Here is a 27,844-nt window from a genome sequence, read left to right as displayed (position 1 = left end):
TCTTGACTCTTTGGGTGCAAGTCAATGAAACTTGGTAGTTCTTCTAACGGATAGCTGCCTGAGGTATGACTAAAAGCCCCAGGGGCTCCGTGCACCTGGATTTGACAAATTCAGTACCTTTAAACCCTCTGGCAGAATGGCAGAACACTGCATTCTGAAAAGAGTGACCACAGAAAGGATTGACGATCCTTTACCTTTTTTGCTGCTTGTTCGTGAAATGTGTCTGAATAACATTAATCATGAAGTTAAAAGAGTCTACCGTAAAGCACTTTCAAATCTGATATAATGCTTTGATAGCCTAAATTATCAAATGAGATTATTAACAGCAAGAAGTGCATTGCCTTTCTGTTTTCTCCTTCACATACAGTCGAACTTGCCCTTTGTTTTTCATTCTCTGTGTTCATATTTAACAAAGCGAACACTGTAGCTGTTTTGCGTTAAAAGATGTTACGAAACACAGCTAACATGTTCTAACGTTGTGTTCTTATCCAGATATTACTCTAATTCAGTGCCTGAGGTTAATCTATCTCCCAGGTGGTACCATTAATTATCAGCTGATCCCTTTAACTCAGAAAGTTCTTCTTAGTTTTTTGTGTGTGTACAAAATGTTATTCTTGAAATAGTTATAAAAGTTCACTACAAAAAATAACGTACAAGAAGTATACATTTTACATGAAATATTTCATATTTGTTTAGCATGAAGATAAATATAAAAAATGCCAAAGATGAAAAAAACAAGTTGTAAGCTGTAGTTTACATTTGTTAGCATTTGGCTGGTGCGTGTGAACAAGTTAGGCATTATACTCAGTTAATATGATTATACACAAATGCCATATGCCCATGCCTTCGACTGATTAAAGCAGTATATTAAGTTACTTTGGATAAAGGTTAGCAATGCATCGCACTGAATGATCAAACCCCCTCTTGTTCTTCATAGTATTTACAGATGTTTGAAGCAATAATATGAAACTATATCAGTCCCTATTTGCTGTTGATGACAGAGGAGGGGGGGGGGGGGGGGATTGAGACTGAAATGTATATACTGAGCAAGAAAGCTTAGTATTTAAAATTGACGAGTTAATAGCTAATAACGTGACATAGTTACAATCAAGGGCTGAATACAAGATGCTGATCGTTGATCAAAGTATGAGTTTTGACAATATGGGATTGAAGTTACCGTGCTGGCCTCATGATATAGTAAGCGGTTGTTTTTGTAAGCCCATGGGAATGGGATACGTCGCATAGTGCCAGTGACCACAGTTTCAAATGTTATGTGCACAAAGACACCAAAATCAACAGAATTGCATCTTCATTATTAGGCACACACACAAAATATATTGGTTTAATAAGGGTAACCCGACCGACCCTATTTTTCCCCGCCGACCCTACAACTTTTTTTTCTTCTCAAAATAAAAAAACTTTTGGCACATTTTGAGAACCATACCAAGAGTTAGGGAATAAACCTCCTTTAAAATCGAGTAAATTCAAAAGTTTAAAAAAAAATAATAAACAAGGCGACCTACCGACCCTATCTTTTTTTGGTCACGTTACCCTAAACCAACATATATTTTTGTTTGGCCTTAAAGGCACTTGTCACAAAAACGCATGTCGGATAAAAGCTGTTGGTTAAGATGAGGGAGAGTTATTGCTTCAAACAGATTTGGTGTTGAAAATTTTTTGGGTGCCAGACATCGACAAAAACTAATCAAATAGTCCTTGCTCGTTCTGTTTATTCAGCTTTTTGTGAAAACATACACCGAATGTTAAAGAGATATTGAAGCGAGAGTTCTTTCTTTCTTTATTTGGTGTTTAACGTCGTTTTCAACCACGAAGGTTATATCGCGACGGGGAAGCGAGAGTAGTTTCACTCGCTTGAAAGAAAGCCTAAAAGAAAAATGTCCAGGTTTTTGTACAATGAAAATGGACATTAAAGTTTTCTTATCTGATCTAATCTTATAACGCTGTTGTCAGCAATTGCAAGGAATAAGCAATACATTTATGAATTAGTAGCTTTCTTGCATTCCATGTTTAAGCATCAGTGCATTCTTTTTACCTTGAGGTCAAACTGTCATTGCTGTTGAATAAATTGTGCGAATGAATAACAGGCACAACGATTGAAAGAGAAAATATCGAAAAGCATGCATGATTAAAAAAGACGGAAACATAAGATTTACAACAAAAATGATCAGTCTGCTGCACAGTGCATATAGGCACCATGAAAAATAAAGCTTTTTGGCTGTTAGAATCCCTTAAAGTCGTGAAGATTATATTTAAACTGAAGTATTTTAATTGAAGACGCATATTTGTTTTCTTTTCTGGGAGTTAAACATGCATATGTTGATATCTGCTTGAATAGTTCTTGCTTACAGAATCCTGATCTGATTTTTTCACTATCATATTTTGACTGCCGTTCCTTACTGCTGCACTTGAATTAGACGTAATATCTTTGCCGAATGATATACAATACCGAAACAGGCACAGCTGGGCAGTGACCTTATGAGCCATGAAGACAGACTACCTTCACGATATTCTTTATTGGCTGCTCGGAAGACAAGGAGTGGAATAATTCTTATGGGACACAATTATTCGAATTATATGACCTCTTCTCAAATTTTGCTTCGCTTTTGACATAAGATATTTTACCTTGGAATAGTGTTGCTCTTTCTAGCTTCATTAATTTGACTACCCTCACCAACAGCCGCACTGCATTATTTTTCACGACTTGTAAGCTAAACAAATTAAACAAGAAATTCTCCAAAAAGCTTAAGATCTGAAGAAAAGGTCTGAACATGATAGTAAAGACAAACCCACCTTTTGGCTGGCGGTCGTTTCAAGAGCTGTTTGGTTTTGGCTGGGTTTGCGGCGACAAAGGTCGCCATGCGCTGCAGATCTTTGTTGAGACTTTCCACATACTTCCACAGGAGACTGAAAGTGTAATGTAACATATCAGTAACCGCCAGTGCCCGCAGCACAATAAATACTTTTGGAGACAAAGACAGTCAAATAGGAGAGAGATTTTATAGTTAAATTGATAGCCCTATTAAAACTGAGACGACAGCAGCCATACAGAGATTGGGGGCGGGGGGGGGGGGGGGGGGTTGCTGCAGAAATTCAGACAGAATTAGAGAGACTGAGAGTTAAAAAACGACAGAGAGAAATAGCAAGAGAAACATAGAGAGTGACAAACAGACACAGACGCCAAAACAGAGCATAGAAAGAGATGTATAATAGCTCACGCACTTGATAAATGATTATTAAATCAAACGAGCTATAGCCCTATGTCCCTTGTGCATGACAAAGTCGAAACATCAAATTCAATGCAAGGGAGGTAACTCTTTTTACTCAAAAGCACAAGTATTGATGACGTCATGTGTTTAGTGCTTTCGTTCCTTCGTAAATCTTAACACAAACACGAAAGTAAAGCCATGAACGGTGAAAGTTGCAGATATATACAGTTATGATTTTAAACAAATATGTAAAAACAAATATATATATTTAAGGTCGAATTTTCTTAATTTTTGATGAGGTTTTCAGGTTTTTTCTGGGGTTTTGGAGGTTTTCGGAGACAAGTAGTACCGATAACCTCTGCACCACAAGCGACACACTCACGGATCATGGGGAAGGTCACCAGCACCGCTCTCTATCATGCCTCCAGCAGTGTTGAGGTAGACCCACAGGAAGAACCTCAGGAAGGGACGCTTCAGGTTGCTGCTGATGGACGTGTGGTTCAGGACCTTCAGCAGCTCTGGGATCTTGAAGATGGTCTGGCAGATGGACTCGATGTATCGGTTTTCCCCCTGAGACAGTGACTTGATTATTAGTAAGCATAATTAAAACGGCATCTGCGCAGTGGTGGTACCAACATTTTCTGTGGAGCAGAGTTTGACAATCTTGTCCGAGAAATATTCTTACAAACCAGGTTTCTAAGAGAGCTTATTGCTGACTGTTCTGTGTCAAAAATCATGAAAAATACAATGAAATGCAATAAAAATGAAACGTAATTGTAATAAAATAAAATAAAATAAAATGAAATAAAATCAAATCAATAAACTAAAATAAAATCCATAAAAAAAGTTTTAAAAATGAGAAAAAAATAAACGTTTAAAATTAGGCTTAGTAAATCCTATCTCTGCAAAGCAAGCGTTGGCATTTCCCTCATTTCTAACGTGTATTTGATTTTTAAAAAATATTATCCATTTGATGAACTAAGACAAGAGACCATCAACATCTTGTTAATCAAACGGTAATACGAACACAAAAAGAGCGTAAAGAAAATCAAGATTTCAATTAATTTCATTTGATACCATATTGTCCCATTACTGGGAAATTCAGGGGGCCGGGTAGCTTAGTTGGTAGAGCACTGGACATGTGATCCTGAAGGAACAAGTTCAAATCTTGGCAGGGGACGGACTCGGGTCAACTTTATGTGCAGACTCAGAGACGGTATCCATGTCCCATCCCCGTGTTACCACAGTGGCACGTAAAAGAACTCGGACATTCTGCCATAAGTGCAGGTGGCTGATTACATCTAAACACGCACACACCTTGGTAGCGCTATTTTGGTTGCTGCTAACTAAATTCTACTGGGAGGACGCTACCTGAATGTCCCAGGACTGGGATAGTAGAGTAGAATGAAATAAAAATGGAACAAAAAATGAAAAAAATGAACAAGGTTTATTACCTCAGCACAAGTGGCCAGAAGGTCCACCATAGAAATCAAATAGTCCAGCTCCTTTGATTCCTTCCCTGTTAGAATCAGCTCCCTGAAAATACATACACTAAGCTCATAAGCAAGTCGTCATTTCATGAATTTGCAAAAAGAAAGATAAGTTAATGGAACATTTCATTATTCCCCAAATGAAACATTCACAAGTAGGTCGACGTAATGGTCTTTGTATATGATGCCATCTTGCAAAGTATTTCTACCACATGAGCCCAAATAAATCCGAGTAAAAAGAACTCGGACCTTTACCTGGAGTTAGACTCCTTTAGGTGAGTGGAAACAGTCAGAGCGAACATACAAGTAGATTGCGCTAACTCAATGGATGTTCTAGAATGTTAGGTTTTCCTTGACACCATGTGTTTATTCAAGATGTTCTATCAATTTCAGGAAGGTTCTAGAAGGATGTTAGTGTGTTCAAAGACACAGACAGATAGGCAGACAGACACACACAGACACACATTCACACGCACACGCACACGCACACACACACACACACAACACACACAACACATACAAACACACACACACACAACACACACATTACAAACACACACACACACACACAAACACAAACACCCACACACACACATACACAAACACACACAAACACACACACACACACACACACACACACACACACACAGTTACCACTAGTACAAATACCAACGTTCACACAAACAAAAGTCCCTTTCCTAACCGCAGAACTCAACCCACCGTTCCTGCTCCGGCCTGTCGATGACGGTGGCGATGTCGGCCCTGTACTGCATGAAGTAGGTCATGACGAAACTCTGGTTCCGCTTGAGTGGCAAGTCGAGCTCCTCCACCTTGACGATGGCGTTGAGCAGGTCCAGGAACTGAGGGATGTTCTCACGGTGCTGCGCCACCAGACTCATCACCTTCTGCACCTGGTGCCCCATCACCTTCATGCACGTGTTGGAGTTACCTGTGAACACCTGTAACACGAAAATAGTATTGGAAATGTTGTTAAAAAATTGTACTTTTTGCAGAAATGTATTGTGTCTGAAATCTAACTTTTACAAAATTCTCAACAAAAAAAATTTTGCACCAAATTGTGTATCCCAATTAAAACATTCATTCCAATGTCATTCAGGATATTTGTTGATTTTTTCATTGGTACCTTACAAGGAAATTTTTGATCGTAAAGGTGTGCCAGATGGCCAAGTGAAGTGCCTTTGATGGCATAGAAACTTGGATTGAAATGACACGGAAACTAATATTAAAGTTGGAGTATACGTTTTGTTGCAAATGTTTTTAAAAGTTTATGTTAGAACTCCTATTCGTGTGTCTCAACAGTCATTACATTTCCCTATGAAACAAATTCCAATTAACTGAGAGTGAACGTCCAGTAAACGTCTCAGAAGATCTGATGAAATGTAATCCACTCCAGTTCGTTTCCGAGGTAAAAAAGTCAAAGGGCAAGATACAATAACAGATACAGATTCGGTCCCACATTTCTGCGAGGACAACCCTTCATGCGGCAAGTATAACAATCTTCTTGTCCTGTTTATGTTATATATTCACCAGCCCCCCCGCGGGTTAGGGGGAAGAATTTAACCGATGCTCCCCAGCATGTCGTAAGTGGCGACTAACGGATTCTGTTTCTCCTTTTACCCTTGTTAAATGTTTCTTGTATAGAATATAGTCAATTTTTGTCAAGATTTTAGTCAAGCAGTATGTAAGAAATGTTAAGTCCTTTAATTGTACTGGAAACTTGCATTCTCCCAGTAAGGTCATATATTGTACTACGTTGCAAGCCCCTGGAGCAAGTTTTTGATTAGTGCTTTTGTGAACAAGAAACAATTGACAAGTGGCTCTATTCCATCTCCCCCCTTTCCCCGTCGCGATATAACCTTCGTGGTTGAAAACGACGTTAAACACCAAATAAAGAAAGAAAGCCCCAAACACGATCATGTATCCCTTTACATCAAACAGATTGGACAATGCAAAGCAATACTTGGTATTTTTCTACATTTCAAATGTGGATCGAAGCCTGACAGTGGAAGGAGTAAATCATGATCAGTAAACATGTGCTACATGGAGATTACACAATGTTCTACTTTTAACTCACATTGGGAAACCCGAGAGACTTTTGGCAACAAGTGCGCATGCTCAGATAATTACAAAATGGTTTCCCGGGTTTTTCCTAAGCTTTATACCACATTTGACCTTATATGTAAATTACACATGATGCGTTTGACCATATAAGGAACATAAAATTGCAGTCAAAGAGTGTACTCAACTTAAAGATCGAGAGGCATAGAAATAACAACGTTTGTAACAAAGAATTTTTCATCGTCAGAAAGCACGTACCTCAGTGAGGCATTCAGAAAGTTCAGCAGCAGCGCCTTCCTTGGACAGGAGCATGTCTAGCCGGTCAAAGAGGCGACCCTGCACCACGAGGTTCCCCCTGGCCATGGCTCTCAGCAACAGGAACGTCTTCTGGAACACTTTGCGCAGCCCGCCGTACTGCTCCTGGAACGGTCAACAAAAGCATGAAGTATCATACAATTCTGTTCCTAAACTATCTAAGAAACAGAAAGCGTGGTATAAAACACTGTTCCAGAACGACCGAAGAAACAGAAAGCATGACAAAATGTCATATAAGATACTCAGATCATATAAGATACTGCTTCTGAAACGGTCAACTAAAGCATGAAGTATCATAACAGATTACTTCTGAACTATTATAGAAACACGAAGCGTAACATATAAAATGATGTTCCTGGACGATCTAAGAAACAGAAAGCGTGACAAAATGTCATATAAGATACTACTCCCGAAACGGTCATTTAAAGCATGGAGTATCACAACAGATTGTTTCTGAACTATCATAGAAGCAGGAAGCGTAACATATAAAATGATGTTCCTGGACGATCCAAGAAACAGAAAGCGTGATGTATAAAATACTGTTCCTGGAAGATGTAAGAAACAGAGAGCATGACAAAATGTCATATATAAGATACTGCTCCCGAAACGATCAACGAAAGCATGAAGTATCATACAATTGTATTCCTGAACTATCTTAGAAACAGAAAGCGTCAATTATCATAACATTCTGTTCCTGAACTATCTAAGAAACAGGAAGCGTGACATATGAAATATGGTTTCTGAACGATCTAAGAAACAGAAAAGCACGACGTATAAAATACTGTTCCTGGACGATCTAAGACACAGAAATCGTAATACATAAAATACTGTTAAATATCGTATAGACTGTTCCTGAACTATATATAAGAAACTGAAAGAATGACATATAAACTACTGTTTCTGAAGGATTCTTTCTTTCTTTCTTTATTTGGTGTTTTACGTCGTTTTCAACCGTTCAAGGTTATATCGCGACGGTTCTGAAGGATGTATGATACAGACAGAAGAAGAAAACAAGAAGGACAAGAATATATTCAACCATGTAGCATACACAACTGAACGCTTTATCAAAATATAGATATGAAACAATACCGACCCGGTCACATGTAGAACATTAAACTGAAATAGATCATGTTAAACGTAAAACATCCACCATTAGCAGAACTATTATTTATACCTTTTACCTGCGCGTTCTCATCATGGTTGTTACAAATCGTCACAACATTAAAATTTGAAAATACGCGTTCAACAAGCAGGAGAGCACTTTAAAGTTTGAACTTACCAGAAGTTTTACATCAATGTTTTGCGACAAAATGACGAACGCATCCTCAAGCACAGCTGTAAAAACAGAAACACAACAAGTTTTCTTAATACAATCACACCTGTCAATGTCGACCAATCCAAGGGACCGACCACAAAGGGACGTTCTAAACAGGTGGTCGCCATATAAAGGTGAATTATACAGAAGAATGTAATCGTCTGGGATCATTGGGATTAGTCGTTGTGGACAGGTTTTCGCTTTTGATAGGGAATGTTAGATTGTACCATATATAGAATCAAAGTTATCTGAAGCTATACAAACAGACACACATATAGGTAGGTAGATACATGCACACACTGACAGTAACATCATTATAATTTTACAAATATGCACACAACTAACTGGCAGGTATTCCATAGAATTATTACATCTGACAACAAAAATGTACTCAACAAATTAGGATGAATTATTTGAATAAAAACGCTATTTTACACCCGATTTTGACAGGTGGACTCAGCTGGTACTCTGCCGTTTACATTAAGATAACACGAGTGAGGTTACCGTGATTGTAGAGGATGCTTTGGTTCATGTTGTGTTGCTCTTCCAGCTCGCCATCCAGGTGACAGAGCCTGTCATGGAAAGGAAAAGCATGTTCATGCACTTGCTTCTTCTGCTTGTCCATATCTCTGTTTCTCCTTTTGTGTGGTTTCTTCTTGATGCCCTCTCTCTCGCTCTCCCTCTCTCGCTGTTGGAGTTTGAATGTATGTCTCTCTCTCTCTCTCTCTCTCTCTCTCTCTCTCTCTCTCTCTCTCTCTCTCTCTCTCTCTCTCTCTCTCTCTCTCTCTCTCTCTCTATATATATATATAACAAAATCAAGGAAAAGAAAAGCCAAACAAAGAATTTCAAGTGGCAGCCCAAATTTTCGACCTGTTGCCAGGCCTTCCTCAGGGGCGTCAACTATAAATAAATAATATATTATATATTATATATTCTATATTAGTTATATATATATATACATATATATCTCGCCTCTCTCTCTGAACAAGTTTGATTTGTGTGCGTCTCATTTACACTTATGGGGTTTCCTCTCTTTGTGACACACCAAGCACAGGAACTACAAAAACGATAACAAAACAACGCTAGCTAAAAAATAAAGAATAAAGTGCACTTGAATAAATGCAACTAAATTTAATTTAAAAGAAAATCCACAAACACAAAGTAAGATTTAATGAGGACGAAAAAACAATTAAACAAATTACGCGATAAGCTGGTCAAGGATTCTGCCCAGTTCTTCCGCCTGTTCGTTGGTCAGCTTGGCAGTTGACAGGCGACGCAAGGCAGGTAGCAGATGGTTCAGTTTCTCGCTGACCGCCACAGAAGCATCTGTGGTGAGAACCTGGAATCAAAAGCACAAACTGATCACTTTCACAAGTCAATCAATCAATATCAATCAATATGAAGCTTATATAGCGCGTATTCCGTGGGTACAGTTCTAAGCGCTTGTCGAAGAGTTGTCAACACAGGACTAACAAAGAAACTAACATCTACAGACGGACACGAACCCTATCACACACTAACAAACCCTAGTAAAGCACCAAGTGGGCACAAACATCAGCACAGCCATAAACAAGAAAGATAAGATTGCTGGTGAGATAGTACATAATTATGAAAAATAACAATATGCTCATCGACAGAACTTGCAATGAAACAAGAAAACAATTTGACGGTTTTGAGAACAAAGAAATGTTCGGTAGTTGGATGAAAACTTGTCGAGACCGATAATATTTCCTCTTTGTTTCTTTGAACGTTCTCTTGATGAGCATGTTTTCATCTAGCGAACACAAGAAGTGCAAATTACGCTCAAACGTCTCATCTTAGTTTTCCTTTGCAGTTATATTAAAACAAAGCATCAACGTTTAACGAAGAACAATACTGGATGTATTTCATGTCCTTAACAATAACAGATTTTCAATACTCACTCAAGAAAAACTGTTTATTTAAGGCTGACACGTTTTCAAATTCTTCACGTGTCTTACCCATGAAAAGCTCTCACAATTTAGTGCACAGACTGAATCAGTAATAACTGTGTTTGATCATATACACTAGCTGTGGAGTTTGAAAGAGTCCGTAAATATATGGTGTACAGTCATCAAGGCAGTCCAGCAAACAGCACTATGCATTTTGATTGTATTGTTAGCTGTTTCTTGAAGTTCAACAAGAAAGAAACCAAACTTTAAGATAGGCGAACTGTTCGTCTTCTTTTTTCTTTTTTTTTAATAGACCGAACATTTTCAGAAGGGTTAGATTGCACTTCGAAGATACTTACAAGACTACATCGGCGCGCGGCAATGTAGCTGTAGTTTCTCGTGATGGCAACGCTAAATTTAGCTCTTTAGCCTTCTACTATAACAATTAGGGCTTATAGTTTACTGAAGACGGATTTTCGGCTTTAATGCCTCCTCACCTGAGCCTGCACGGCCCGTGTGAAGAGCGTCCTGTGAGACGAGTAGTATCTGTTCAGCAGCTGCATGGACTTGCGCACCATCTCGTCGTAGTCGTAGTGGGACAGGTCCTGTGGGCGTAGGTAACAGAAACAGGGTACAAACGTTATTACCAGGGAAATGGTTTCCGGTTTCGAGAAAAAGGCAATTTGCTGATTCACGTATTCGACAGCTTGCAATTCATGCTGGCAGATACAATACCATTGCAAACCGCTATTTGCAATTCATGTATTTTACAACGGATTCCACGGAAACTATTGCTGATTTAATAAAAAAAAAAGAGGAAATGTTTAGACCCTCAAACAGATTCGGAAAAAAAAACCCAACAAAGTCTCCCCATAAAAAAGTGTACACGTCGTCCTTATGAGTGTTTTGCTTTGTGCATAATTAAAAGTTCGACAAACTAACCTTTTCCATTTCTTTTTATACATGATTTTGGAATGTTAGCAGGCTATCTGTTTCGGATTTGTTCTCTTACCATCAAGATTTCCGTGGTTTCGTAAGAACCGAAGAAAGCTGTTTCTGCAAAGATTCCCTGGAGCTTGCGCAGTGCTGTTTTGCATGAGCTGAAGACATGAAATAAGGACAATAAAGAATAAGCAAATAATTTCCACCTTACGACATTTGAAAGAGAGTGCATAAAGATTCATGCTTAGGTTCATTACAATGCAGCCATTTACGTCAGCTTGTTTTAGGGCTTTGTTTGTTTGTTTTGTTTGTTTGTTTGCTTAACGCCCAGCCGACCACGAAGAGCCGTATCAGGGCGGTGCTGCTCTGACATATAACGTGCGCCACACACAAGACAGAAGTCGCAGCACAGGCTTCATGTCTTACCCAGTCACATTATTCTGACACCGGACCAACTAGTCCTAGCACTAACCCCATAATGCCAGACGCCAGGCGGAGCAGCCACTAGATTGCCAATTTTAAAGTCTTAGGTATGACCCGGCCGGGGTTCGAACCCACGACCTCCCGATCACGGGGCGGACGCCTTAGCACTAGGCCAACCGTGTTTTAGGGCTGGTTATCTCCAAAAGTACATATTCTACATAACAGGACTAATAGTAGTTGGGATCTGGCCAGGCTTTGAAATGGGATAAGAACTTTTTTTTCTTTCTTTATTAAGGTGTTTAACGTCGTTTTCAACCACGAAGGGTTATATCGCGACGGGGAAAGGGGGGAGATGGGATAGAGCCACTTGTCAATTGTTTCTTGTTCACAAAAGCACCAATCAAAAATTTGCTCCAGGGGCTTGCAACGCAGTACAATATAATTATTACCTTACTGGGAGAATGCAAGTTTCCAGTTCAAAGGACTTAACATTTCTTACATACTGCTTGACTAAAATCTTGACAAAAATTGACTATATTCTATACAAGAAACATTTAACAAGGGTAAAAGGAGAAACAGAATCCGTTAGTCACCTCTTACGACATGCTGGGGAGCATCGGGTAAATTCTTCCCCCTAACCCGCGGGGGGTGGGGGGGGGGATAAGAACATATTTGTACTTAGACAGATACAATAAATCAAATAGAGTGTGAATTATAAGATGAAAACATTTCACATGATTATTGCCCCTTGTGTCCCACAAGAAATTATTTCATCAAACAAATTCCACTCTTCATATAAAGCGCCTAGGTTGTTGATATTCGGTATCTGTTCACGTAGAAAGAAGGGATGGTCTCATCTCGTGTAAACGCCTGTCCAGATTTGAGATGGAGAGATGGACTGATTTTACTGGAATGACTGTGTCTTCAGTAACAGGAACTTGTTGCTAATCACCGACAGGCGCAATGACCTGATGGATAAAACGCGGGCCTCCCAAGCGGACAGTCGTGGGTTCGAATCCCGGTCGCACCTACCTAGTGGGTTAAGGGTAGCGTTTTTGTCCGATCTCCCAGGTCAACTTATGTGTAGAACTGCTTGTGCCTTATCCCCCTTTGTGTGTAAACACAAGCTAAAGACCAAATGCGCACGGAAAAGATCCTTATAAAAAATCAAAAATACCAAGCATGCTTCCCCCAACAGCGGCATATGGCTGCCTAAATGTGACCCTCCACCACGGAATGAGTCGCATGTCATCTTTGCATGATTTTCATATTTTTACATTTTCCTAAAGGGTGTTTTATGCTCTTTCCAGTGGTAAAACCCGTTTTAGAAAAGAGCGGAAACTTTTCGAGTTATAAGCTTGTGACTAAGGTGACCCTCACACTTTTACCACAGTCCCCCCGGACTTATTTTAAGCCTAGCGCAGAACCGCGCGAGGTGACATGCGACTCATTTCGTGGTGGAGGGTCACAAATGGCTAGGTAAACACGGTATTACACGTAAAAACCGTGGGAGTTTCAGCCAATGAATGTAAAAAAAAAAGAAATTGCAAATCACCTTGTATTTTCCACAAGGATGAAAGTGTCACCCAGCATTGGCCCGAGCTCTGGTGGAGACGTGTTGGGCAGGGAAGCCTGTGTGTGGGTCTCCTTGAACATGTTCATGAATTTCTGAAAGACAAAAGGTACATTGTTACAAAGACGTCCCGTGTGAAGCGATACAGATCAAAATATTTATACAGCGTTGGAGATCAAAACATTTTCTCAGCGATATAGACCAAAACGTGTATTCAACGATGCAGATCAAAACATTTACTCAATCTGTCTGCATGAAACATTTTCATCACCGAGAATAATAAGGCTTGACTAGCTAAAAACCCGAAGATAAAGACGGATCGTGGTGGTCTCCGCAAGGCATGCAAACATGGGACATGACTTATCTATTTATATTTGGATTCAAGAAACGACAAAGAATACAAAAGAATCATTTTTAATCTTTTTTTTAACATTTTATTGTTAATGAGAATTGTTTTAGGCCTTTAATAAGCAAATTAATCAATTCATTATGAACGCCCCAGCTGAAATGCAATCCCATAGCCTGGATTGGGGTCAAAGATTATTTGACCAAAAGTTCAACCAATTTGATTGAAAAATTAGGTCGTCGCAGCTAGTGCAACCAAATCAAATTTTAAGCCGGACATGAAGCCATTCAAGACACTACTCGGGAAAAAATGAAACCAAAAAAACCGAATGAAGATATCTAGAAGAATTGATGTTTACAGTTTGCTTTAAAATCTGTGGAGTAGTTTTCTGGAAATCACTTCACACACACACACACACACACACACACACACACACACACACACACACACACACACACACACACACACACACATACACACACACACACACATCCTACCCTCCATCACACACACATACACTCGCGCGCGTGCACACACACACACGCATGCATACACAAGAACGCACACACATTCTACGCATGAATACAAGTTTGTTAGTCTAAAAACCTGAAAATAATTACTATTCGCCGTGAGCGTGTGAACATGAAACTCTTTTGTTGATATTTGCAGCTTTGTTGAAAGCACACAATGTGATGAAAATTGTTGTTTAAATAAATCCGTTATGCAGTACGGTGTTACAACTCACACAAAACATGTAAGGCTCATGTAAACCGTTACGGATTTCATTATTCTAATCTTTGTATGGATGACGACTCCCACTTTGACAACTTTGCATGTATATTCATATCAATTTGAAAGGCGTTTGCCAAATCTCTTACCTCCATCCTGAGGTTGAAAATGAAGTTGAAGAACAGACTCAACACTTCCAGAGCTCTGCAAATAAAACACGTAAACTGTCACCTCAGGCAAACTAACAGGAACTCTCAACAAGTACACGACACACCTTTTAATAACAAAAATACATTAGAGTACATCTGAAAAGAGAGCTCAGAAAAGATACAAAGAAAGCATGTTTGTGTCGGTTATTGCAAATGACATTAATTTCAGGCAGAATTTTCGAACATAAATTTCTTCAAGCTCAAATGCAATTCAAGAGACCAGACCGGGTCTACGATTGTTAGACCAACACTTAAAAACTGTGCCGCCTACACTTTTTACATTTAGTCAAAACTAAATGTTTTAACGTAGGGGGGGAATCGAGACGAGGGTGTGGTGTATGTGTGTGTGTGTGTGTGGTGTATGTGTGTGTGTGTGTGTGTGTGCGTGTGTGTAGAGCGATTCAGACCAAACTACTGGACCGATCTTTATGAAAATTTCCATGCGAGTTCCTGGGATTGATATCCCCGAACGTTTTTTTCATTTTTTTGATAAATGTCTTTGATGACGTCATATCCGGCTTTTCGTGAAAGTTGAGGCGGCACTGTCACGCTCTCATTTTTCAACCAAATTGGTTGAAATTTTGGTCAAGTAATCTTCGACAAAGCGCGGACTTTGGTATTGCATTTCAGCTTGAAAGCTTAAAATTTAATTAATGAGTTTGCTCATTAAAATTGTCATTAAAATCGATTTTTCGCAAATTTAAAATTTAAAACTTAAAATTGATTGCATCGTATTCTTCATCACATTCTGAATCTAAAAATATATACATATGTCATGTTTACTCTTAAAATGTAATCACAATTAACGAATATAGAATAATCAGTTTTACGATTAAAATTTAAGAAATCGATCCAAAAATAATGTCATCTTATTCGTGATCATTTCCTGATTCCAAAAACATATAGATATGATAGGTTGTATTCAAAACAAGCTCAGAAATTTAACAAGAATACAGAAAAGCGCGCTTTCCTGCTTAGCACAATACCCTACCGCGCTAATCTGGCGTGTCAATATCACTACGTTTTGCACGTGGAAGGTGAGCGATTTCCTTCACGCGGGGATTGACGAAGCTGTCTTAGTGAATAAATACAGTGCGTTCAGTTTCATCCCGTGAGTTCGACAGCTTGACTAAATGTAGTAATTTCGCCTTACGCGACTTGTTTTTTTTTTTACTGATTCTTCGTCATAAAAAGGAGGAAAACAAGTGCGGTAAAATTGGAAGGATTCAAGCTTAAATTAAATTTAAGCTTGAATATTTTTGTAAATTTTACAAAATCATGTGTGTCCAGTAGTGTTACTGGAATTGCTACACACACACACACACACACACACTCACACACGCGCGCACACACGCACACACACACACAACCACACACACACACACACACACACACACTCACACACACGCACACACACACTCGCTGTCACACACACACACACACACACACTCGCTCATACACTCACACACACACACACACACACATATGTGTGTATGTGTTGGCCTACTTCTAGGGACCATTTCTACTACGTTACACACCCGTGTTCCGCGGATCCAAGAATTCAGCGGACGTCCGCTGACTTTTTTTATGGCTGAATCACGTTCACACAGACAATCTGGAGACCCCCTCAAAAGGCTCGCCAAAAATCCGACTTGTCCGCAAAAGTCGTAATTTTCAATCTTCGTGTGTTAACCTTCATACACATCAAGCTTTGGCCTCTCAGCTGTGAAGTGTTGTTTATTGGTTTTCACATCTACCTATTATCACTAGTTAAATGAACAATCAGGGCACTCTGCTAATTACAAATATGCTTTACTTTTTCTTCTAAACCGATTAGTAAACGAGTCTTCAAAAGTGGGGTCTTTTGGTGCTAGTCCTTGGAAGTGCCTGTAAACAACACACACACACACACACACACACACACACACACACACACACACACACACAGACACACAGACACACAGACACACACACACACACACACACACACACACACACACAGGCCTACCCAATTCCCTCCATCCTTCCAAGTATCCAGCATTGCATTCAAACAAATATTTAACTGACCGTGAAAAAGACATTACATAAACTTACTGAATCTTTGCGTCAACAATGGCTTTCGTCTCCTGACTCTTCTGGAATCGTCCCGTTCTTTGGAAGTGTCCAAGAACCTCCTTTGCTTCCTTGCCTGAATTACAATTACACAACATTATAACACACCCATTATGATATAGATTCCCAAGCGCAGAAGGAAATGTTCTGTCGGAAGTGTACAGACCCAAATTTAAGGAGTAAATGTAACTGATATGATGAAATAGGCCTAACGCTATTGGTAAGGTCTAGTAGAACTGTTAGAATTCATCCTGGTTCTAGAACCCTCTATAGTTAAACGTTATAATTGGAGGTCCCGGGACTCCCTAGGTAGGGCACCTGTAGAGAGCCCTGGATTAACTTGACAATATAGTAACAGCTAGGCACCCAACCGTGACCTTAAAGGGTCTGTGATAGAATGCACCGTAATGTTCCCCGAAAAGCTTGTGTGTGTGTATGCAGGAAGTTCTTTTCCACTTTGATCGCAGTCTAGCCAAGAGATTTGTTCATGTTATTCCCTTCCATGCCTTTTTAATGACCCAGAAATTCGGAAATTGTCGCTCTTAGAACCTGACATATGTCTTTCTTTCTTTCTTTATTTGGTGTTTAACGTCGTTTTCAACCATGAAGGTTATATCGCGACGGGGAAAGGGGGGGAGATGGGATAGAGCCACTTGTCAATTGTTTCTTGTTCACAAAAGCACTAATCAAAAATTTGCTCCAGGGGCTTGCAACGTAGTACAATATATTACCTTACTGGGAGAATGCAAGTTTCCAGTTCAAAGGACTTAACATTTCTTACATACTGCTTGACTAAAATCTTGACAAAAATTGACTATATTCTATACAAGAAACACTTAACAGGGTAAAAAGAGAAACAGAATCCGTTAGTCGCCTCTTACGACATGCTGGGGAGAATCGGGTAAATTCTTCCCCCTAACCCGCGGGGGGGGGGGGGGGGGGGGGGGGTGGGGGGGTGGGGGGGGGGGGACCTGACATATGTCGACAGCAGCAATGCAGAACGTGATGATGAATACTTTATTTGTAGAAAAGAAACATAGAAAATTTTCAAAAACCCGGGATTTTAACGTTACACAAAGCAACATTTGCTTTGTTTTGTGAGTCGTAAGGTGTGAATCGTTAGTAGTAGTTCTTCTTTCTGTTCTGTCGTCTGTCTTCTTTTTACAGATGTTTGTGCCTGAGGAAGACCCCAGTGATCGAAACGTCAACGTCATGCTTTGTCATTCGTATCGTCTTCGTTAAACGCATTAGTATATACAGCATATTTTGGTCTTTTTATATTTAGTCAAGTTTTGACTAAATATTTTAACATCGAGGGGGAATCGAAACGAGGGTCGTGGTGTATGTGCGTGTGTGTGTGTGTGTGTGTGTCTGTGTGTGTGTCTGTGTGTGTGTGTGTGTGTGTGTGTAGAGCGATTCAGACTAAACTACTGGACCGATCTTTATGAAATTTGACATGAGAGTTCCTGGGTATGAAATCCCCGAACGTTTTTTTTCATTTTTTTGATAAATGTCTTTGATGACGTCATATCCGGCTTTTCGTGAAAGTTGAGGCGGCACTGTCACGCCCTCATTTTTCAACCAAATTGGTTGAAATTTTGGTCAAGTAATCTTCGACGAAGCCCGGACTTCGGTATTGCATTTCAGCTTGGTGGCTTAAAAATTAATTAATGACTTTGGTCATTAAACATCTGAAAATTGTTAAAAAAAATAAAAATTTATAAAACGATCCAAATTTACGTTTGTCTTATTCTCCATCATTTGCTGATTCCAAAAACATATAAATATGTTATATTCGGATTAAAAACAAGCTCTGAAAATTAAATATATAAAAATTATTATCAAAATTAAATTGTCCAAATCAATTTAAAAACACTTCCATCTTATTCCTTGTCGGTTCCTGATTCCAAAAAAATATAGATATGATATGTTTGGATTAAAAACACGCTCAGAAAGTTAAAACGAAGAGAGGTACAGAAAAGCGTGCTATGCAGCATAGCGTAACCACTACCGCGCTAAAGTAGGCTTGCACTGTTTAACCCCTCACTCTATCACTTTTGATTTCACAGCAGGCGGACAAAGACACACACATGTGAGCGAGCGGAGAGAGAGAGAGACAGAGAGAGAGAGAGAGAGAGAGAGAGAGAGAGCGAGAGATAGCCGGGGGTGGGGTGGGGGTGACAGAAGTCGCATTCGCTCTTTCACAGTGAAATGTGTGTGTGTGTGTGTGTGTGTGTGTGTGTGTGTGTGTGTGTGTGTCTGTGTCTGTGTATGTGTGTGTGTGTGTGTTGTGTGTGTGTGTGTGTGTGTGCGTGTGTGCGAGTGTACTTCCCAAATTCAGCAGTTCTTTCGTTCTTCGCTCCACGATAAAAACGTGCGAAACGGAGAGTACAGTGTCAACAACTTACGCGTCATGCCAATTTCATAATCAAGTCTCACGATACAGGCGTCTTAAATATAATTCAAAATGGCTCTTGAAAAGAAACAAACTACATACAAACACAATCTGCATTGATACATTGTCAAAACAATCGCTTTGCGTCTTATCTGCGTGTTCCATTATAGACATCAAACATGCATGGAATAGCTTCTTCATCAACTGATGAATGGGTTTCCATGCTTTTAATATATGCTTGAATTGTGATTGCTGATGTAGCACACACACACACACACACACACACACACACACACACACACACACACACACACACACACACACACACACACACACACACACACACACTAATCACTTGGTGGCCTAAAAAACAAAAAAACAAACGTATAGCATGTCTCTAATTCTAACCTGAAGTATCCGGAACTCGTTCGGTTTCAAGCCCCTGTGGCCAAAATTGGTAAACCGCACGGTTTTTTTTTTCTCAATCAAACTATCTCAACGTTTGCCAGTTTTATTACCTACGACACGTTGCGAGAGAAGGGCAGTTTTAAATCGCCGTACTCTTTACAAATGAAGGACAGGATTTGAAGTAAGTAGGCGACTGTGGATCAACGTGCAAAGTATCTGTAAGTATTGTCAATACAGACGGTACGTGCCCACATTTCGTTATTCTTCATCAGGGTACTGTACAAAATAGTACGTGTAGGCCTAACCCATAGTATCTGTAAACAAGCAAGCAAGCAGTCAAACACACAAACATGCCCAGGCTAAAGAAAAAATCTAGCCTAGTGAGAAAATCTGAAAAGAGAAAAAGAGATCAACAGTCACAGTCAGCGGATGAATCTCAGTCAAAAGGAAACAATATTGACGAGACCGATCACAGTCATTGTGTCAACGCTGTCTCCGAAATTATGTCTGACAATGAGAGTGTCTCGCCGACACCAACTTTAAGCCTATGTACGGGTGTTTCATTTACGACAAGTGCTTCAAAACGTACAACACAAAAAATGAAAAACCAAGCAAACATGTGCAGAAACAGAAACAACAACCCATCTGCCGAATTAGAGCGTACACACAATAGGCAGAGAATGTCCTCAGTAAGACACGAACAAGAATGTTCCGCCCAAGAACATAAAAGAAATAGGCAAAGAATGGCATCCAGCAGAGAAAACACCGAATATTGCGAACGCGAGAAAGACATAAATCGGCAGAGAATGACAGTCACAAGACAACACGCCCAATATTGCGAACGCGAGAAAGACATAAATCGGCAGAGAATGACAGTCACAAGACAACACGCCCAATATTGCGAACGCGAGAAAGACACAAATCGGCAGAGAATGACAGTCACAAGACAAGAAGCCGACTATTCGCAACGCGAGAAAGACATAAATCGGCAGAGAAAGACAGTCACAAGACAAAACGCCGAATATTGCGAACGCGAGAAAGACACAAATCGGCAGAGAATGACAGTCACAAGACAAGAAGCCGACTATTCGCAACGCGAGAAAGACACAAATCGGCAGAGAATGACAGTCACAAGACAAGAAGCCGACTATTCGCAACGCGAGAAAGACACAAATCGGCAGAGAATGACAGTCACAAGACAAGAAGCCGACTATTTGCAACGCGAGAAAGACACAAATCGGCAGAGAATGACAGTCACAAGACAAGAAGCCGACTATTCGCAACGCGAGAAAGACACAAATCGGCAGAGAATGACAGTCACAAGACAAGAAGCCGACTATTCGCAACGCGAGAAAGACACAAATCGGCAGAGAATGACAGTCACAAGACAAGAAGCCGACTATTTGCAACGCGAGAAAGACACAAATCGACAGAGAATGACAGTCACAAGACAAGAAGCCGACTATTCGCAACGCGAGAAAGACACAAATCGGCAGAGAATGACAGTCACAAGACAAGAAGCCGACTATTCCCAACGCGAGAAAGAACAAACTCGGCAGAGAATGACATCGGTCAGATTAGAGATTCAGTACACGGATCGTGAACACCACGCGAACAAAGAACGACTACGTGTTTACCGACAAGATTCAGATTATGCCCAGAAAGAGCGCGGACAGAAACGACAACGGCGATCTGTAACATGTCCTGATAAAAGCCTTGCAGAAACTGATGAATCAGTGAACAGGAAAAGGCAACCACAACAAGCACAAAGAAAACCAGAACAGCGCAAAAGAAAGGCTGGTGATAATTGTGATGTTCCGGTTCCCAACAAACGAGCAGCGTTTGAGAATCAACGGACTGATGAAGGGCAACCTGAGATCGAAATGGCTGTTTGTGAAAATGAACAAAACGTTGAAGGGAACAATCCCAATTTGGCTCAGAATGACCGCGCAAACAAAGACAAACACCTGAATGATTACCAGCGTATCATTACGGAAGGACCAACTTATGTGTGCACATGCTGTGGCAGTCTTTGGTTTCGAAAATCAGTCAGGGATTACAATGAAGAAGATTTGATTAGGCAGGGTGTTTCCCACGACTTTCTCAAAACGTACTGTCATTGTGTGCCTACTTCTCAGGGAAAGCAATGGCTCTGCGGGACATGTTACAAGTCGGTCCGACACGGAAAGGTTCCGCGATTGTCTTTGGCAAACGGTCTTGCGTTTCCGGAGCTACCGCCACAACTGCGAGGTCTGACGCAACTGGAAGAAAGGCTCGTTTCGCCAAGAATTCCGTTCATGCAAATTCGGCCGTTGGGTGTAGATCGCCAGCATGGTTTGAAGGGAAATGTTGTCAATGTTCCGGTTGAGGTCAGTACTACGGTTTCGGTTCTACCACGATCGTTTTCCGACGCACAAACGATCCAAATCAAACTCATGCGAAAGATGTGCTATCGGGGACACTACATTTTCGAGACAGTACGACCACGTGTTGTTTACGAAGCTGCTCGGTGTCTGGCTAACACACCACTCTTCCGAGAACATGGAGTGACCACTCTGACAGATGATTGGCTTCAAGAGCATCCGTTAGTTGAAGAGCCGTTTGTTGTAGACCCGGCCGACAGATGTGCGGATATTGACAGAGTCGAGCAGGATAACCAGCCTGTTGCAGCAAGAGAAACGTCACCTACGCCCGCTGCAAACGAAAATGATCCAAATGCTGAGAAACCGCAGGAAGAAGAAGAATGGGACGAGACCGTGAACGATGACCCGGTCAACCCAGGGGTGGATGAAACCTTGCTTGATTGCGATGAGGCAATACGGTTTGCCCCTGGAGAGGGACAGAGACCTCTTTCAGTGGTGTTAGATGCAGATTGTGAGGAACTGTCTTTCCCCACAATTTACGCCGGTCACAGAAGGGGGCAGCCAGAATCAGTATCTTACGCCGAAATTGCAAAGTCCGAAGCGCGTCGGTATGACAGACGAGCGACAAAAGTTCCGAAACTTTTCTTTTCATACAAGAAAATGGAGATGATTCGAATTGCGAGCTCCGTCCAAACGTGTCTTAGGAAGAAAACTCAGGACAGGTCTTACACTGCTCGCGATATTCTCGAACACGGAGCCGTTGAGAATATGGTGAGCACTGACCAAGGCTTCCATGTTCTCAGACCGGTCAGAGGTTCTCCCCCGTTCTGGGAGGAAAAGAAGAAAGAACTCCTGGCCATGGTTCGGCAGCTTGGTTGCCCAACATTTTTCTTCACTGTGTCTGCTGCTGAGACTAAGTGGAAAGAATTGTTGGCCATCCTCTTCCGAATCGAGATGAACGATGACCCTGAGCCAGAAGAAATCGAACAGTGGACTTTCCTAGAGAAAGCTGAACTCATTCGTGATGATCCTGTCACGTGTGCGCGATACTTTGACCACAGGTTCCGTGCTCTATTCAACACTGTCATGAGATCAGCTGATGGACCTCTCGGGGAAATTACTGATTTCTTCTACCGTGTTGAGTTTCAGCACCGAGGCTCGCCGCATATCCATGGTCTTCTCTGGATCAAAGATGCGCCTGTGTATGACCCAGAGAAGGAAGACGGTGAAAGTGAAGTGACGAGTTTCATTGACCGACACATCACTTGTCACGTGCCCCAGGAAAATGAACCGTTGCATGAAGAAGTTAAGCTTCAGCAGCACAAACACAGCCACACCTGCTTGAAGCAGTCTGGCAAAGAAAAAATATGCAGGTTCAAGATTCCGAAATTCCCCATGTCTGAAACTAGGATTCTAGCTCCTCTGACACTAGATGAGGTTTCTGACAAGGAGAAAGAACGGTTGAGAAAACTTGCACAGTCAGTGAAAGATCGTTTGAAAGACCTACCAAAGCACACGACCATTACCCATGCTCAGTTTCTGCAGGAGCTTGGATGCACAGAAGATGATTATCTCCTGTGTATCCGAACAACTCTGAAACGAGCAGAGTTGTTCTTGAAAAGAGGGTTGGGAGAAACAAGGAGCAATGCTTACAACCCGGACATACTGGCCTTGTGGAGAGCAAACATGGACATCCAGTTTGTTCTTGACCCCTACGCATGTGTAATGTACATCATAAACTATGTTGGCAAATCACAGCGTGGTATGTCAGCTCTCCTGCGCAACGCAGTGGTTGACGTGAGAAAGGGAAACGGCAGTGTCCGGGAAAAGCTTCGTGCTGTCGCCAACTGTTTCCTGAACAGCAGTGAAATATCTGCTCAGGAAACATGTTTACTATCTCCTACGTATGTCCGTCAGTCAGGCTAGCCGTGCGTGTGTCTTTATCAATACTAGCCGTCCAGAAAAGCGAGTTCGTATGTTGAAAGCCCAGCAGATTCTGAAAGAAATGAACCCTGACAGCACTGACGTGATGAGTCCTGGACTCCTTGACAAGTACGTCTCTCGCCCTGAGAGTATGGAGGGCGTGTCGTTGGCGGAGTTTGTGGCTGATTACAACATCAACAGCAAAGACCCCGTTGATGATCAACCGCATGACGACGAAGAGCACAGAGCGGACCGTGATGTGAACACAGACCAGCGCGTGAAGCTCAACAATGGACATGGATTTGTCACGAAGCGCCGGTGGTCAAAAGTCATCCGTTACTGCAACTTCAACAAGCTGAAGGATGAAGATGACTACTACAGAGAGCAACTGATGCTTTTCCATCCCTGGCGAAACGAAGAGCAGGATCTGATCAGCATCAACCGTGAAACCAAGTTCAAAACCCACGAAGACTCCATCAGTCGAGTACGCTGCAAGTATGTATCCACCTGTGACACAGCTGTGCGTGAGGCGTTAGACCAACAGGACGCTGGAGGTGCAGATGATGAAGTCATCGAGGAGGTCGTTCCCACAGCAGATCTTGACGCGGAAGAGATGGGACCGGAAGAGGAAGACTTCCAGGCCATGGAGGACGAACAGGGACGGCAGGTGGATGTCATGGAGCAAGTGGGTCAACCCGCTCGACGAGAAGATGCTGATCGTTTCCTTGCGCCAGGTCGTATCCCTGAAGACGAGTTTGAACAGCTGCTGTCGACCCTAAACAAAACTCAAAGTAAGTATGTAATGCACTGTGTCCATGCGTTCAAAACCGGTCAACTGCCTCTCTATGAGTTTCTCAGTGGAGGTGCTGGTGTTGGGAAGAGCCGTTTAATTAAAGTTCTTCACCAAGCACTAATCCGGTACTTCGGTTCCATTCCGGGGGCTCAGCCCGATGATCTCGTAGTGTTGTTGTGTGCGCCCACCGGAAAGGCTGCCTTCAACATCGGCGGAATGACTCTTCACTCCGCGTTGAGTCTTCCACTAACTCAGTACAGCGGTACTCTGCCTGCACTTGGTTCTGATGTTTCAAACACACTAGCTACCAAGCTGCACAGTTTGAAACTCATCATCATCGACGAGATTTCTATGGTTGGTGCAAAGATGTTAAACACAATCAGCGCTAGACTGTGTCAAATTTTTCGGTCAAAAGATCCGTTTGGGGGGATTTCTGTTCTAGTCGTCGGGGACTTGAATCAGCTGCCGCCTGTGGGAGACAGTTTTCCTTTTGCAAGTCCACGTGCGAGGGATGCGTACGCCGAGCTGGTTGGTCCAGTTTTGTGGGAAAAGTTTAGGCTGTTGGAGCTCACGGAAATCATGAGGCAGCGGAACGACCTTCTTTTTGCAAGAGCACTTGGAAATCTCGTAAAGGGCAAACTGACAGAAGAGGAGAAGAATCTGTTGAAAAGCCGGCAGGTTCAGCCAGAGGACGTTCCAGAAGACGTGCTTCACTTGTTCCAGACCAACGAAGCAGTGGACAAGTTTAACGAAGACGCTCTCAGGAAGCTGGATACCCAGGGAGCAACATTCCACGCTCTTGACACGTGCCAAGGCGACGCATCGGAATCCATGAAACAAAAGTTCAAGGAATACGTCAGCAGTCTACGAACCAATGAGACGTACGGCTTGCCCTATAAGCTAACACTGAAGGTGAGTGGCAGGTACATGATGACCAACAATGTCGATACTGCAGACGGTCTTGTCAATGGAGCCACTGGAAGACTTCGACTGATACAGTTGTCAAAGTCTGGTACTGAACGGAAACCTGTCAGAGTGTGGATTGAATTTGACGATCATGATGTTGGGCGGACAATGCGAGGAAACAACAAACGGGCGGCAAAGAATCTGAATGTTTCGAACACGTGGACACCTGTAGACTATGTCTGTCGTGTGGCCCGACGCAAACAAGGTGGAGGAAACCTGCAGATTCTGAGAAAACAGTTTCCTCTTGTACCGGCGATGGCCATCACGATTCACAAGAGCCAGGGTGACACGTACTCTCGTGTTGCCGTTCACCTCACTCGCAGCATGAAACGAGCATCGCTGTACGTGGCCTGTAGCAGGGCAAAGACTGCCGAAGGCCTGTACCTCGTTGGTGAACTCCACCCGCCCAGCGAGCCAAGTGCAACAGACAAGGTCGTGTTGGAAATGGCCAGACTCCGCAAGCATCGTCCGATTATTCCATGCATACAGTTCCTTGACGAACACGATGGGCCGGAGCTGAAAATTGGTTTTCATAACGTGCAGTCGTTGCCAAAACACCACATGACAATGTGCGGCGATGCAAGCCTCATGACAGCAGATATCCTTTGCTTTGTTGAGACACGGGTTTTGATCCCAGGCGGTGTTCAGTTTTCTGGATTTGATTGTGTCTTTGAACGCTCATGCTCTCCGTATGGCACTGCCGTGTATGTTAAATCTGGGGTTCAGTGTTCAGTGGTGGTTGATACCCTAGTAAAGAACCAAGGTCATGTTGAAGTCACCACTGTCTCCGTTGAGAAGGAACATAAACAGACCCTCGTGACCGCGGTGTATAAATCACCGCGGACTCCAAGGGGAGTACTGCAACAGGTTCTGACTGAAACGCTCGACAGCCTGCCCTCCACTGTTCGCCATGTGTGCCTCGGAGACTTTAACGTTGACAGAAAGAAACCTGAAGGTGACTCACTGACGACGTTCATGCTTAGCAAGACGCTTCATCCCCTGCTGCCACCTGACTGTTCCACCACCAATCAGGGAACACAAATAGACCAGTGTTTCACGAACATACCAACAGCCAGTGCTGGTACAGGTGAGAGCATGACGAGCTATCATAAACCGGTCTGGGTGATTGCATGAATAGGTGAGGAGGCAGGGCTTGCTGGCAACAGATGAGATACTCTGAGGACGGCTGTCCCAGATGATAAATCTCTAAATTAAGAACCTTGGTTCCAGTGTACCTGTAAGTTTCCCAAGCGCCAGAGGAGATACTCTGAGGACGGCTGTCCCAGATGATAAATCTCTAAATTAAGAACCTTGGTTCCAGAGTACCTGTAAGTTTCCCAAGCGCCAGAGGAGATACTCTGAGGACGGCTGTCCCAGATGATAAATCTCTAAATTAAGAACCTTGGTTCCAGTGTACCTGTACGTTTCCCAAGCGCCAGAGGAGATACTCTGAGGACGGCTGTCCCAGATGATAAATCTCTAAATTAAGAACCTTGCTTCCAGTGTACCTGTAAGTTTCCCAAGCGCCAGAGGAGATACTCTGAGGACGGCTGTCCCAGATGATAAATCTCTAAATTAAGAACCTTGGTTCCAGTGTACCTGTAAGTTTCCCAAGCGCCAGAGGAGATACTCTGAGGACGGCTGTCCCAGATGATAAATCTCTAAATTAAGAACCTTGGTTCCAGTGTACCTGTAAGTTTCCCAAGCGCCAGAGGAGATACTCTGAGGACGGCTGTCCCAGATGATACATCTCTAGATTGAGGACCTTGGTTCAGGTGAAAATGTTTGGTTCCCATGCGCCAGAGGAGATTCTCTGAGGACGGCTGTCCAAGATGATAAATCTCTAGATTGAGAGCCTTGGTATCCTGTGCACCTATCGGGATCCGAAGCGTCAGCGAAGAAGTTCTAATTATATTAAGGACTCGCTGTCTCATTTCTTTGCTTATTAACATGCGCGCATCGGTACTACTTGTTTCTTTTCATGTACTTGCACGGAACCCGATAACTTAGCATTGATGCCATTCTTTTCCATTCTACATTCCATACACAAGATGATTATTTCAAGTGGAAAGAACACATGCAAACTAAACATTTAAACAAAAGACTAAGTGAGCAAACGTTTGTGTGTGTGTGTGTGTGTGTTTGTGTGTATGTGTGTGTGTGTGTGTGTGTGTGTGTGTGTGTGTGTGTGTGTGTGTGTGCACGTTTTGGCTTAGTACAGTACTCCCGTGAAAGATTTAAAGTAATGTTTTAGTTGTAATGTTGTTTTTGCTTTTTGTGGACAGAAGCCAGAACGCGTTGTCTTCTACTCAAATGTATAGAGCAT

General features: G+C 42.0%; 1 protein-coding gene across 1 annotated transcript in view; it reads right to left on the bottom strand.

Annotated features, from left to right (window-relative positions):
• LOC138945839 (inositol 1,4,5-trisphosphate-gated calcium channel ITPR3-like) overlaps positions 1–27,844 on the bottom strand; it is a 183,155-nt gene that overhangs the window by 85,773 nt on the left and 69,538 nt on the right. Inside the window, exons 30-42 of the mRNA XM_070317353.1 lie at positions 16,653–16,746; positions 14,499–14,553; positions 13,257–13,369; positions 11,349–11,436; positions 10,834–10,941; positions 9,629–9,765; positions 8,931–8,998; positions 8,391–8,446; positions 7,055–7,216; positions 5,438–5,676; positions 4,682–4,763; positions 3,610–3,797; positions 2,812–2,925 (exon numbers count right to left, since the gene is read on the bottom strand). Of these exons, the coding sequence (XP_070173454.1) occupies positions 2,812–2,925; positions 3,610–3,797; positions 4,682–4,763; positions 5,438–5,676; positions 7,055–7,216; positions 8,391–8,446; positions 8,931–8,998; positions 9,629–9,765; positions 10,834–10,941; positions 11,349–11,436; positions 13,257–13,369; positions 14,499–14,553; positions 16,653–16,746 (1,504 nt within the window). The remainder of the gene's footprint in view (positions 1–2,811; positions 2,926–3,609; positions 3,798–4,681; positions 4,764–5,437; positions 5,677–7,054; positions 7,217–8,390; positions 8,447–8,930; positions 8,999–9,628; positions 9,766–10,833; positions 10,942–11,348; positions 11,437–13,256; positions 13,370–14,498; positions 14,554–16,652; positions 16,747–27,844) is intronic.

This window comes from Littorina saxatilis, linkage group LG13, assembly GCF_037325665.1.
Source record: "Littorina saxatilis isolate snail1 linkage group LG13, US_GU_Lsax_2.0, whole genome shotgun sequence".
Classification (NCBI taxonomy): domain Eukaryota; kingdom Metazoa; phylum Mollusca; class Gastropoda; order Littorinimorpha; family Littorinidae; genus Littorina; species Littorina saxatilis.
This window is presented reverse-complemented; position numbering and strand designations above follow the sequence as displayed.